Below are 14343 nucleotides of genomic sequence, written 5' to 3' on the forward strand. Positions count from 1 at the left end.
TTGGCTACTGTTCTCAGAGCATTATGCTTTCTGTCTATGATCTGCAGCTTTTCTCAAACTATGGGCCTCCTCAACAATTAACCTACTGGTCCAAGTAGCCGCGAAATTAAGTTATGCCCGGTGCTTCACACGTCTGATCATTTGCAGCAAGATTGAATGTATGGAACCGCTGAATGAAAAAAAAAAAAAAACTAAGCTAAAAGTTTCCCGAATCAGAAATAGGCCTACTTTTTAATTTGGTGTCATCAAGACATAGCCCAGTCAGCACACATACGTCTCCACGACACTTGGAAAATATCTGAACAGCTTAATTACATCGTGTTCCATTTGATCTGATCAAACGTCGGCGGCATTTCACTGTCAATGTGTGTCGTAGTGCTACATCTACTGGAGATAGATGTCTTAAATACGATTGCTTTCCATTTAAAACATCTTATTTTGATCTTACATACGGCGGCGTCAAGACACATTTGAGTTCTACATCTGAGAACTAAGATTTCCAGCATGTAGAACTCAAATAGAACGCTTATGAGCGCTCATGCAATGTGATCTACATCTGAGAACTAAGATTTCCAGCATGTAGAACTCAAATAGAACGCTTATGAGCGCTCATGCAATGTGTGCTGCTACTGTGCAGCAAGTGAAACTGGAGGTAAGGTGGTCTAGAAGCAACAATAGTTTAAACTACGTAGCCTAGCTTCCTGTAACCATCAATGGAAAAAGCATAGAAACTGCAAATCATAATCTTTAAATTTACATTAATTAAGCTGGCTATATGCAACACTATTTATTTATATTCCCTTTGCATATGTTAGGGTAGACTTCAAACGTTTTTGAATTTGAGCTTACAGTTCTGTCACTATTTTGTGTCCGTGATACCTCAGAATTAGGCTGCTGTCTGTTAGGCAATTCATTGTAGCCTGCTAACCCATATGCACAAAACATAATTTCTGAAATGATTTCTAGATTTATAACATGAGATATGTCTCCATGTAGGGTATTGTCAAATAGTGAAGTGATAGCAGGTAGATCATGTAGGCCTACATGTCACATGAGCCACACATATGAGGGGCGCTGCTTCTTCTGTCCCCCCCAAACTGCATTAAATTGGTGTGTAAATAAGAATTTAAAAAAAAATTCGGGAGAGAAACTCACGGACACCAAAATAGTCCGCACCCCTCTGAGAAAATACTTTATAATTTGGCCAGATTGTTTCATTTTCCTATCCCACAACCCCCACACTTTTAAAAAGTTTGATACGCCTCTGTAGCCTGGCGAGCCAGACCCACATTTACATGTAGGGTCTGGACCATGGAGGTATTATATATAACTGGAGAGAGTGACTAAATCCTGCCCCCATTTATTTCAATGGCCCATGCTAGGCTAGCTACTTCAGCCAAAAAAGCATGAAATTGACCGCAGCCATCTTTACGAAAATGGCGTTTCATGGGTGTTCGTTTCCGGCACCAGCTAGAATTAGCCTATTAGATTCCACGTTACAGACGAAGACAACGTAAGGTACAACGGTATGTCGTTGATGAAGATTGGCCATTCCCTCAGAGGAAAAGAAGTTGTTCGGGAACGCGCTTCACCTCGTTATAAGCGCAAATTCATTTAATTGGTTGGGATAACATTTTGGGAATGGTGGTAAAGTTTGCCCTGTCTCTGAAGTCCTAGGTTATTTAATGTGATGTTCATATGTGATAATAAACTATGCGAATCAATATTGTGTCACTTTAGGCTTCACAAATAATGATCCCTAAATACTATATTTGGACAGGTTGTAGGCCTATTGCGCAATAGGCTATCCAACGAGAATGACTTAAGTAGACATGGTATGTAGGAAACGTGTGGATAGCTGGGATTTTTGCTGCACCCAATGTGAATTTGCAGCTTGTTAAGCCTAGGCTACATTTGCAGGCAGACGAAATGAAGCCAATGCAAGTTAAACTTCCGATAGAAGCGCACATCCCTCGGGTATTGTGGTTCGAGCAGGCATAGAGTCTGCAACTGTTGTTGGACATTTGGCTTTTGCCTCGACTGGCAGCCTGAGCATTTAAATCAAATGCATAGCCTAATCATGTCAATGTTGCAAGAAAGCAAACGAAATACGTAATTTGTTTCGTTTTAAAACACTTGGGGAGACATACATGATCCAGACGTTGCGTTCTACAGAACTACAGCCTGTGCGTTTTAAAATAGTGTTCACACACAACGCAATAAGTAGGCTAATAATTGGATATAGGTCATTGCTATGCATCTGCCAAAGTGTATGGTCATAGTCAGTTACTTTAAGGTAATTGGTACCCCGCATATACGGCAAATAATAGCCTAATATGACAACATTAACATTTTTCTTTTATTTACCACAAAGTCCGGTAATACAGCCTAAATCATGTAGGCATTAAGTCAAGTATCAGTAGCTTAATCAAAGTAGTTAGTTGTTTTATTTGTCGTCTTCCAGAAATGCAAACCAACATGGACGCGCGAGGACGCTCGTGCCCAACACTAAACTCGTCATCTACCAATCAGCATGTGCAAACTGGTGCCGGAAGTTGCAACCATGTAACGCCATGTTTTCAAAAATGTCGGCGGCCAAATGCCATGCTAAGTGGCTGAAGCTAACCCTTCAAATCCTGACCCCCTGGTCTGGACACTCACCGTTCGCAGTGCTCAGTCCGAGGGGCGGGATAATCAGTCTTTCAAATTCCCTCTGCACGCAATAGGACAGCAGCAGCGCTATGAGTCCCATGCGTTTCCCACCAGCGGGGCTAGTTGGCAAGTTCAAACGTTTGCCAACTTAATAAAAGCTTAACTCGTGTCACACTGTTCGCCAACAGCAACATCCATCTTATTTGTTTTCAAGTAGCAGGGAATTCAAGCCAAACCGTTGCAACTCTGCCATCAATCATTATGTTAAGCCCACCTACCGATTCTGTACACGATTTCATTGGCCCGGCGAAGTCTGGGGATCTGGAGCTCACAAGCCAACGGAGAGTTGCTAGACTAGCCCTGGCTGCCGCTAGGGGCGCGTCTAGATTTCTAGGCTAATGCCTCTGATAATCTAAGAGGAGATCAATTATAGGTCCAGCCCATGGAGAGTGAGAAGGATCTGCCATCACTTCACAGAACTGAAAATAAAAATAAAAAGGATAAGATAGCTCAAAATTTGGAAATACTTGGCCAATAACCCTGATTTACATACATTTATTTACATTTACAGAAGGTTATACATGAATTCAAAGAATACTTTCCCCCTGACCTGTATTGTTGTGGTATGAGGATCTTCAGTTCTATACATGTGCAGACTATCCCAAGTGGGATGTCTGATCTTGACAGGAGGATGTGTGCCGTTTCCATAAACACAAGTGAAACAAGCATTGGCATCACATCCATTATCCAAAATGAGCTTGAACATGAGTCTATACTTCATACAGAAGAGGAGCACCCCGGGGAAGGTGGTTGGGTGTGTTGGCAAGCAGGCATTCACATTTGCACCATGCTCCATCAGCAAGGATGCCATCTCCATATTACCCTTCCTCACGGCTACCAGAAGAGGGTTGAAGACATCCAGATTGGGGTCAGCACCAGCCTCTAACAGCAGGGAGGCTGCTTCTACGTTGCTGCTGCGCACCGTGAAGTAGAGTGCTGTGGTGCGACGGTCCTCATACATTTTAGACCAGTCAATGGACAGCTGGGTGTTGACATCAAAGCCTGCCTCAATGAGAACCTCCAAGATCCCATCTCTGTTACGCTCTGCTGCAAGGTGGAGTGGACTAATACCACAGCGTCTCACAACTGCTCTGTTGGTGCGTGGAAGCAGTAACAACACAACTCTGTCCAGACAGTGAAAAGAAGTTGACGTCAAACTCACCATTTATCATCATCAGGAAAATGCAGTTGTAGTTGTACATACACAAATATGACCTCCATGGAGTTCAAATACACAACATATTACAGAAACACACTGCAAATATAGCAGCGTTGCGGCAATTGATGTGGTCCAAGTAATCAAAGCATTGATACTTTTGGATGAACTTGTGATTTGCAGCTTATGACTCTTGTTACCATGCTGGTTTAGCATAACAGACCCTAGGAATCAGTTCAATACGGAACACATCTTTTTCCTTTCAAATTCGGGACAATTCTGTATTTTACGAAACTGTTGGCAACCCTAAGTGAAAAGTCAAAGAGAGTCCTTGTGTAGCTGAAATTAGGGCAAGACTGCTTCAATAGAGCTGAATGCTGGTTGTTAATACTTTTCTCCATAATGCAGTGTTTTGTTAAATGGTTCAAATAAGCTTTCATTTGACACCAAGATTATGATTTGACACCAAGATTATGATTATGATTCTCAAAGAGGTTCTTGTGTAATAAGAGTTTTATTGTCAGTATGCATTTTGGGGAAAAGGGTCCTTTTGCTCTTGCTTAGGGGTGTTTTGTTAGCCTGGAAATATCTAGACTCGAGAGTTGTCTCAAGAGTGGCCAGAAGGATTGTTATACACCTCCCCCCCCTTACCCTTGATCCCTCATGTGCTGAACAGAGTCTATCAGGGGCGCTACAGACTTCTGTTGGTAGCACTGCAATGGCCAGAGAGACATTGGTTTCCAGCCCTTCTTCGCTTGGTCCACAGTCAACCTTGGCAGACCTACAGTACTCTCCCAGGCCAGCTGTCATGCCCCTCTCTCAAGAAATCATTTTTTGCTTTTTATTTCAGTGATTCAGAGTATTATGCTCTAGCACAGCTTGGCTGGGTAGCCTATCAGTTAAAAATAAAACAAAACTATATAATCAAATGAAAATTTGTTTGTTATTTGACTACCTGTAGCATACTCTTTTCAGGAAGCTCAGAATAAGAGCATGCTTACATGTTTTGCACAAAGAATATCAGCTTCTACTTTCTAACAGAGAGTTCCTTTTTTTAATCGCAACACTTAAAAAATGACACTGTCATGACACATGAATCCTAACCCTAATCCTAACCTCTGACCCTAATCCTAACCCTAACTCTAACCCTTACCTTAACCCTAACCCTAACCCTAAACCTAACCCTAGTCCTAATCCTAACTTGTTATGACAAAAACCGAATGACACTTAATGACAGAAGCATTATGTCATAAACATTTATGACTTGTTTATGACACGTTCATGACAGTGTCATGTCACTCGTATGTCGATAATGTCAAGTTATACATCAATCTATCCTATTGTTAAACCAACCAAATTAAAATCCAGTGCAATATTTATTCAGGGTTACAAGTCTTCATGACCTTGTTTTTGTGTACCGGTACTAGTCCAAGTGGTAGAGGAGAGAAGAGAGGGAAGAACAGGGCAAGTGCACCAGATATCAACAGAAACTCAATGAGGTTTGTGTAAATGACCCATAGCTTACTCCTATCAATGTCATATTTTCATGCTTCTGCAGCATTATTTCATGTGACACACCCCCAACCTGCAATGTCATGTACGTATAATGACATAAAATTAGATCATGTTACGTCTCCATACGCATGAGCAGGTGAAGGTAAAGTTTTTTGATGAGAAAATGTTTTCTTCGGGTAGGTCACAAACCTCTGAAGTTCACCTACAAAAAAGCTACCATCTTATACCAAATAAGGAGATCTGGTATCTTGAGATTTTTTCTATGGGAAAATAACATGGGGATTTTGAATTATCGCACCTGTTAAACTCTGACGTATGTGAAGACGGCACACTTTGATCTTTGCTACCCCAGAGCAACTTTCAAAGCCATAGGTAGTTAGCTTCAATTAACACCCGGATCTCCTTATATGGGCAAAGATGGCAGCTTTGGTTCCTTTTTGTAAGCGAACTTCAGGGTCTACTGGGCTTTAGTTGTTCTATCAGGTGGAAGGAAACAAAACAAAAAGAATCCTGTATGTCTGTATTCACTTCTTCCCTTCCTGGGGCCCGTTGCACAAAACTAGGATAAGGGATTAAGCCGGGATATCTTGGTTATCCTGGCTCAATTTATCCGTGATCCAGTTGCACAAAATCGGGATGGGGGCAGCAGGATATGTTATGGTATAAGTTACCATGGCGATTTATTCTGTGGAGCTAGCCTGCTCCAGACCAGGCTAAGTTCCAGGATCAATTTAATCTCATCCCTTATCTCAGTCAGCAGTCATCACAAACGGAAACCAATAGTTATTCCACTGCCCACTACGCATTGTTATCACATATAACTAGACCCACTGTCATTATTTAAACGTTTGTGATCATTAATTAACTTTTACATATCGCCATTTCCGACCTGTCATGCAACAATGTGACGTCACGGGAGTGCCTAACCATTTCGCACGTGGTGGTCGCGGCACTAGTTGCAATATTCTCCTAAACAGAGGTGTTGCTGTTTGCTGCTGTTGTGAAAAGGCTATCGCTTCCTACTTCTCACCGTGGAAGAAGCAATGAAGCCGCTTTAGTTATGTCTAGTTGCCATGGTGAATCAGTGAATCTGTGATCGGTGGCGGGGTCTATTTGAGGGAGCCGTGAGCGCGCACTTATCCAGGATAGGTTTCACCTGGCTTGAGGAATCCGTGTCTGCTCATCCTGGCTTGCTCGTTGTGCAACCAATTAAGCCTGTACGCTCGTGTTTTGGATTCATTGAGCGCAGCTCAGTAACTTATCCCGGATGTCTTAATTCTGCTTTTGTGCAACAAGCCCCAGGTTGGTGCTAGAGAGAGCTCACTTATTGTTTTTTCTACTGTCCTCATCACTATTTGTATGAGCTAAGATATAACTAAAAATAAGATAAGATAAGATGAGACTAAAAGTTACGATAATATCAAACACGTTTGTTCACATTAAGAACCAAATTCTTAATTACATCTAAACACTACTCACCCCAAATGTCCATTCTTTGATGCAACATGAAGAGGAGTTAATCCTGCTTTTGTTGTTTTGTTCAAATCTGCTCTCTTGGACAGAAGTAGCTTAACCACTTCTTCATGACCATTCTTTGATGCTTCATACAAAGCTGATGCTCCATCGTTAACTTGAGTGTCAATATTTCCTCCTACAGGGTATGTGAATAAGAGTTGGTACATGAACTGGAAGTAACTGGATCATGAGGAATGCGTTGGAATCAGTTGGAATGTGTGCATCAAGCCAAGACATGGTGAAGACATTTGAGAAAATATAGCCAGATGTGTGCACACATGAGAAGCCATTTGTAGAGATGGTGGCAGCCAACCTGGATGCCAACTTGCTAAGCTAACCCTCCAAACCCTGCCCCTCTGGCATATACTGGCATATACCTCCAAGACCCTGTACAACATAGCATGTTAAACTCACCATGTCGAATCAGGAAGTTCAAAGCTTCTGTGGCTCCTGCCTGGGCAGCTGTGAACAGTGGCTCAATACCGTAAATATTTTTGGCCCACATCTTTGCTCCAGCTTCCACCAGTAGCTTACACATGCTGACATTTTTGGTTCCCACTGCTTCGTGTAAAGGTGTCCATCCCTCAAGATTGCTCCGAGTGGCATTGCCTCCGGCTTTCAGAAGAAGCTCCACCATCTCTATATTGGCCTTCTCACAAGCTGGAACACACAATGGCAGTTTTGTATTAAGAAAATACATGGTTCATTTTTTTTTCCATTCTTGGTGTTTCCTGTTAGTGTTTTAGATGAAACAGACACAATTTTATTCTTGACCAAATACTTCAATGTATTTTTATACCTTTCATTACAGCTGTCTCTCCTGATGTGTTGGCTATGTTAGGATCTCTTCCAGCTGCAAGAAGACACTGGACACATGAAAGGTGTTTACGACCAACAGCCAATATCAGAGGGGTTTGGTTCCTGTGGCTTTGTGTGTTGACTAGCTGAGGAAATGCTATAAATAAAAAATAGAAATTAATTATTACTTATGTCACTATGGTAAAAGAGAACAGAGACTACTGTACAAACATAATTTACTGCACTATAACAAAACATTTCACTCGTTGTGTTCATAAAGTCGTATGTAAGCCATACCTTTTAGTAACACCTTCAAACACTCCAAAGCACCACAGTATGCAGCTTCATGCAAATGTATCCAACCATCCTTAATTGTTTTGCTCAGACTCAAAGCAGGCTCTGTCCCTAGAATTTCATTCAGTGTTTTGGCATCATTCTTCCAGATAGCTGAATTTAACTTGGATACTGGATCACTGCAATAGAGTTATTACAGTTAGCATAAAAGTCTGTTGTCATGTCTAAGTATCTAACTGGGTAACTAGTGTGTAATTACTAGTTAGTGCATTGTGCCTAGTGCATTAAGTGGATATGATTTGGTTATGCAAGAATTTATGAATTCACACATTTTGTGGATTGTACGGAGCCCAGAAGGTGTCATTGCAAGATATTTTTGTATATTGAGAGAATGTGCGCTCTCAATTTAGTAAATTGTGCTCTCAATTTAGTAAATCATGCGCACGATTTAGTAAAACGTGCACGCGATTTAGTAAAACGTGCACATGATTTAGTCAATTGTGCTCACGTTTTACTAAATAGTGCGCTCATTTTGTTAAATTGCGCGCTCATTTTACTAAAATGTGCTCTCAATTGAGTAAATTATGCGCACGTTTTACTATATTGTGCGCTCAATTTACAACAATTAAAATGAGAGCACAATTTAGTCAAATGAGCGCACTACTGTATTTAGTAAAATGTGCGCACAATTTACTAAATTGAGAACACAATTTAGTAAAATGATTGCACAATTTAGTAAAATGTGTGCACGATTTGTAAAATTGTAAAATGTGACCTTGCATTTGAGGTCTGTGTAGTTTCACATACATGGATTAGGCATGATCCTATAGTAAATAATGTTTTGTCAGTGGAGATCTTCATTGAAGTTTTCTAAAAGTCTAACACAAAGCTTAAAGGCAGTTCACACCGATAACTACGATAATGGCAAAAGCGAGCTAGCTAGCTAATATGAATGATAACATCCACACATAAACCGATACTGGCACGAAGAACTATCGTCGGGGATCACTTTCACAATGATTTTGAGTCAACAGGAGAGACTTTACTTATTGTTGGTCAGTTTGGACGCTCATATCATTAGCAGTTATCTTTATAGTGGCCGTTCCTGTTGTGGCTTCGAATGGCCTTTTAATCAGTGTAGGCGAAACTGGCCCGAAGACAGCCTCAGAATCCTACATGAAGACAAATCCTTACTCCAAAGTTGTCACTGTAACCTCCAAAGATCCATTTCTTCTTTTCCAGGCCCGCATCATCTCCCTGTCTCCAGCATAGGAATGCTCACTTCTCTTCTTATCTTTTTGGCCTTCACTGTAATCAGACAGAAACAGGAGATCCAAAATATCTCATGTGTGCTCTTACGGAGTAATTCCACCGAAGGTCACAGTCACTCTGTTCTGTGGGAATACACCCGTCACTGCCTCTGGTGTACAATACCATACATCTACTGAAATCTATAAGACAATTTCATTTCTCATATTGTCGTTGATGAATATTGATTATTGGTGAATCTCAAAAATATGTTCTGCTGTGTATACAGCACAACTGTAAAATGTCACATCACCTGCAGGGATTAACAGTCTGAGTGCCCATTGCGGCCCGTCTCCTGGATGCATATTCTCTGCGAGCCTCACGAAATGCTGACATGCCATCATACTCTGCCTCTGACTGAATTTGTGCAGGTGAACTTGCAGACTGATGAGCGGGTTGAGCAGATTGAAGATCCGCCATGGGTATCTGTAAGGCTTCGTTCAATGGCCAGATGAATCAACACTATAGTCTTCAAAAGGTAGGTTAGTGGCCATTTGCCTGCTGGCACCAGCAACCGCCATGGGACTACACAAGGAAAAAATATTTTCAACTCCCACTTTGTTCAGAAAATTCAACTCCCAGTTTGTTCAGTAGACTTTAACCCACTAACATGAGACTTAATATTTAGTTATATAATATTATATATAAGTTATATAGAATCTCTATTGATACTCGCTGTACATAACCCTCTATACTCCTTATCTCAAGTCAAGTCGAGTCGGCTTTTATTGTCAATTTCTTTACATGCACTGGTCATACAAAGAATTGAAATTTCGTTTCTTACTTTCCCATGCAGACATAGACATACTTTAAATACAGACATAGACATACTTTAGACATAGACATAGCCATAGACAATAAACATTAAATTAAAGTGTGAGACTGATATATAGAACATGTATCAAAAATAGAAATATAGGACATATATATAAAAAAAAATAGAGGTAGTTGTGTTGTATATTTACATAGTCTTAACAGTTACATGAAGTTTAAACTTGTGCTTGTGTGACCTGTATATTTACATTGATATGCAGTAATTTCAAGTATATCAGGCTTGATGTGAAGCAGCAACACGTTAGGTTGCGCAGTCACAGTGCAGTTCCACAGGGCGGTGTTGGGGGGGGGGGGGGAGGTTAGGGTAGACAGGATCCTAGGTTCCTAGGTTCCTGGCTGGCTGGTGGGTGGGGGGGGGGGGGGGGCTGTCAGTGATGGGAGAGTGGGTAGAGTGTTCAGCATCCTGATTGCTTGGTGGATGAAGCTACTTGCAAGTCTGGTGGTGCGGGAACGGAGGCTCCTGTACCTCTTTCCAGAGGGCAGGAGGCTGAACAGTTCGTGTGCAGGGTGGGTTGTGTCCTTGACAATCATTATCTGTCACTGTAGACATGTCATCTGGAAAACCTGCATTATCTAACTATACACTGTTGTACATAATTAATCTCTATTGTCTCAGGGGTTTTCTAACTTTTTTTGTGTGTGGACCACTATCTGTAATCAAGAATTTTCACGGACCACCTCAAAATACACATAATGAAATATGTCTATACCAAGGGCGTAGGTTTGGTCTGAGCTTTGGTGGGGACACTACCCACTAACCCCCCCCCCCCCCCCGAAAAAACAAACAAACAAAAAACACTCAACTCTTTCACCAGCCACTATAGATATATAAACTGATTAAAATGTGCTACTGTCCAACTACTATCCATGATTAAAATGTGCTACTGCTCAACTTAATCTAACTACACTGTGTAGCCTACATAATCTGATTTTAATATGTAGGCTACAGATATGTAGGCTATATTTAACATTTATTTTCTATTTGGTCTGTTACGAAATCATGCCCATTTAAGCACAGCTCAGTTTTAAGAAACTTAAATACATGCAAGCATTTTGTAAAAATTAAGGCTACATTGACAAACTCTTAACCGTGAGCTGCCTGTATATTCTCTGATTCTAATATTTACAGATATAAGGTGATGTAAGCACAGCTCAGTTTTAAGAAATGCAGCCGAAAGACCATGTTGAATTTTGCTATAATTTATTTCAAAACCGGATTACTCTGGAACAGCTAACTATACACGGGAATGCATTAGGCCTACACCTTTGTGTTCGGTAAGGTCTGCTGTTTATTCTGATATATGGTTTGTCATGTGTTGCGTGAACTCCATGAAGAGTGTGTAGGCCTACGATATTCCACCGAGACGAATGGAGATGGGCGCAGAGAATAATTACATCTCTTGAAGTTATTTTTCTCACAAACTGTTTATCACAGCAAACAGTAGCACCGTTTAAAAGCTGAAAAAAGGTTATTTCATGTGACACATGTGTGATGAGTAGCCTACTTCTCGAGGAGTTCAACAGAGAAGAATAGGTGAATTTGGACGCACTTCATGCTTGTAGTGAAGTAAAGCTGAAGCGCTGCATGCTGCGGCTCACTGGTAGTTATTATAGGTAACTTCAAATTGATAAGGGATCAGATTCCAAAAATAATTCCTTGGAAATGCATGGATTCCAGTTGCTGCTACTGGAAGAAACTGGAATCCATGCATTTCCACAGAATTATTTTTGGAATCTGATCCCTTATCATACCTGTTCATTCTTACTCGTCGCTCGACTTATCGTGACTAAATTCAAGATGGCTGCAAACGCTAAACCTCGTGAAGGACCTGTCTGTATAAATCGTCTTGTAAGTAAACTACCAGTGCTTTTTCAAAGTTCTCAATGTCTCGTTTTAAATGTCAGGGCCCTCGGAAGTCTACCAATGAAGTGTGGAGATACATTGAGCCTTGTAAATGGTGTAAAACAGTGATTTATTTGCATGGCTAGGCCGATGCCGGAGCACCACCATTGTTAGCATCGGCTAACTAGCGCCAGATTTTGGAGTGCAGGGGACAAGCCGAGATGGGCTATGAGACATACGTTCACACTCGGTATCATGTTTCAACACACTTTAGGTCAATATCACACCGGAATTCTCCTTTAAGATGTCAAAGGTGACAAAGACAACATGCATATCCAGGAAACTCTAATTGCTTGATTTCATCAAGATGAATTTATGATTAGTAGTTTGTGAGCAAAATGACCCCCCCCCCCCCCCCCCTCCGCCAACCCCTGCATAAACTCAAGTCAACCCTACCCTTGTGGTCATGCAACACAGCTGTTAAAAAAATCAACCTGAATTTGTTCTCAATCTTAGCAGTGCATATTTGTGAGCCCTACCTCCACCCTTGTGGTCATGCAAATACCACAGTAGAGAGACAGTGACCAACTGATTTTCCATGACAGTTACATGAGGGTCAAGTTAACATTGTATCGCCAACTAGGCGGGGCTAAAATAGACTACCAATAGGAGTGAAGGCCGCTTTTCCAGGTCTGTAACCACAAATGTCCATACTTTTGGACGGTCTGGAAAACAGTATTTCATAATTCCATATTTCCCAGTCCTGCACAAGCACCTTGTGGAGTACCTGACTATTACTAAGAAAAAGATTGTGAACTTGAGCATATGTCTGACTTTGTAACCAAGCTCCATTCACCTTCTAATGCTGGTAATTATGTAAAAAAGCACTGCTGTGCAGTAGCTAGTCTATGTTTTCAAACAACTACAGAAAGAAGTTTATAATATTTTTTTATGGAATTGCTTAAGTTGTACCAGTGATGATTTTTCAAAATATGTTAATTTCTGAAGCCATTTCTTATTTAGAGCTAAAAATCCAAACAATTAGACAGCAGACTCACCCAACCGGCGATATCTTCTTCTGCAAAATATTTTTGAAAATGTTATGATCCTCGTTAAGCCTGCTGGACTACTGTGGGTATATATGCCACTCTGGCCTTTAAGAATGGGGTACGAGGGGGCACTTGCTTTTAGGTTAAGATTCATGACCTTGTTTTGCTATAGCAGCTGCGACCATCTGGACTACTTACACCCTCTTGACACACTTGGCACTAACATGCAGATCTTTTTGATCTGTAGACATTACACAGCAAAGAAAGGAGTATAGCAACACTAGTAGCTACACGGCTACAAATTAAACAGCAGATTTAGATTTAAGTGACCACATTTTTAAGTAACTCAAGCCATATTATATTATACGTATCATATGTTGAAACTCTAGATGGCAGCACATGAACATACACATCAACATACCACCAGGGCCACCCCACCCACTTTATTGTAAAACTACACTATGTTAATGACAGCAAGTAAGGCATGTTTTTTTCCATAAAATATTATCTTTTTCTGCTTGATGACATGCTTATAACTGTCCATATAGAAAAAAAGAAACTAGAGCAAAGAGCCATTGGGTCTGTTGCAACTGCTGTATTACACACTCCTGTGATCCTGTGATGAGTGTTTTTCCCAGAACACAGCCTTGTCAATTGCAGACAAGACCATTTGACCTACTGTACTTCTGAAATACTGACACACTTGGCACTAACATGCATTTTTTTCCACATTACACAGCAAAGAAAGGGGAACGGGTTTTTAGCCACCCTAGTGGATATAGCACAACTGACAAATTAAACAGCAAAGTAAATGACAGCAATGTCAGTCATCTTGCACCATGATAACATACATGTTGAAATTCTAGATGGTAGTACATGAATATTCATGTCATCATACCATCAGGGCAATGTCATCATATCCTATCCTCTTCATTGTAAAGCTTATATGTTCATGGTAGCAGTAAAGGCCTATATAACCAAACTAGAGCAAAGAGTCTTTGGAAGATCTGCACTAGCGTCCCGGCAGTGTCTAAAAATCAAGAAGTCTCATGAGAAGCGAGAACGAGCTAAAAACACAAAATATTTAAAATTCTCTGGACATATACACGCCCCCCCCCCCCAATCGCTGGTTATGCCGGCTAGCTATAAGATGGCTAGTGTTTCCCACAGAATTGAGTTCTATTTGTGATGGTAGGTGATGCATTAACTTGAATGCAACAGTTTTGACAGTTTTACAGTGTGGTTATGATGCCAACAACAATTGTTAATGTTTTCTTTAAAGATGCATGCCTTTATTGCTGTTTTCTGTTTTTTTTTTT

General features: G+C 40.8%; 1 protein-coding gene across 1 annotated transcript; it reads right to left on the minus strand.

Moving 5' to 3' along the window:
* Positions 1-3047: 3047 nt before the first annotated feature.
* Positions 3048-10663, minus strand: LOC143110281 (ankyrin repeat and SOCS box protein 2-like). Its single transcript, XM_076273170.1, has 7 exons — positions 10599-10663; positions 7994-8169; positions 7698-7853; positions 7313-7558; positions 6863-7034; positions 3263-3836; positions 3048-3131 (listed from the first exon to the last, which is right to left on the minus strand). The coding sequence occupies exons 1-7, from the start codon at positions 10661-10663 to the stop codon at positions 3048-3050; spliced, it is 1473 nt and encodes a 490-aa protein (XP_076129285.1).
* Between the last annotated feature and the right edge of the window lie 3680 nt (positions 10664-14343).

Source organism: Alosa pseudoharengus, unplaced genomic scaffold (genome assembly GCF_046254945.1).
Source record: "Alosa pseudoharengus isolate Yale_2024_CS ecotype anadromous, Long Island Sound unplaced genomic scaffold, YU_APseudo_1.1 YU_APseudo_1.1_scf_7, whole genome shotgun sequence".
Classification (NCBI taxonomy): Eukaryota; Metazoa; Chordata; class Actinopteri; order Clupeiformes; family Clupeidae; genus Alosa; species Alosa pseudoharengus.

What these genes read in the sequence shown, in the direction of transcription:
- LOC143110281 (XM_076273170.1), bottom strand. Translation starts at nt 10,663, where the DNA reads ATGATTGTCAAGGACACAACCCACCCTGCACACGAACTGTTCAGCCTC. An exon ending in CTCCTGCCCTCTGGAAAGAG is followed by an intron (nt 8,170 to 10,598) that starts GTACAGGAGCCT and finishes ACTCTATTGCAG; the next exon opens with TGATCCAGTATCCAAGTTAA. An exon ending in AGAGACAGCTGTAATGAAAG is followed by an intron (nt 7,559 to 7,697) that starts GTATAAAAATAC and finishes TGTGTGTTCCAG; the next exon opens with CTTGTGAGAAGGCCAATATA.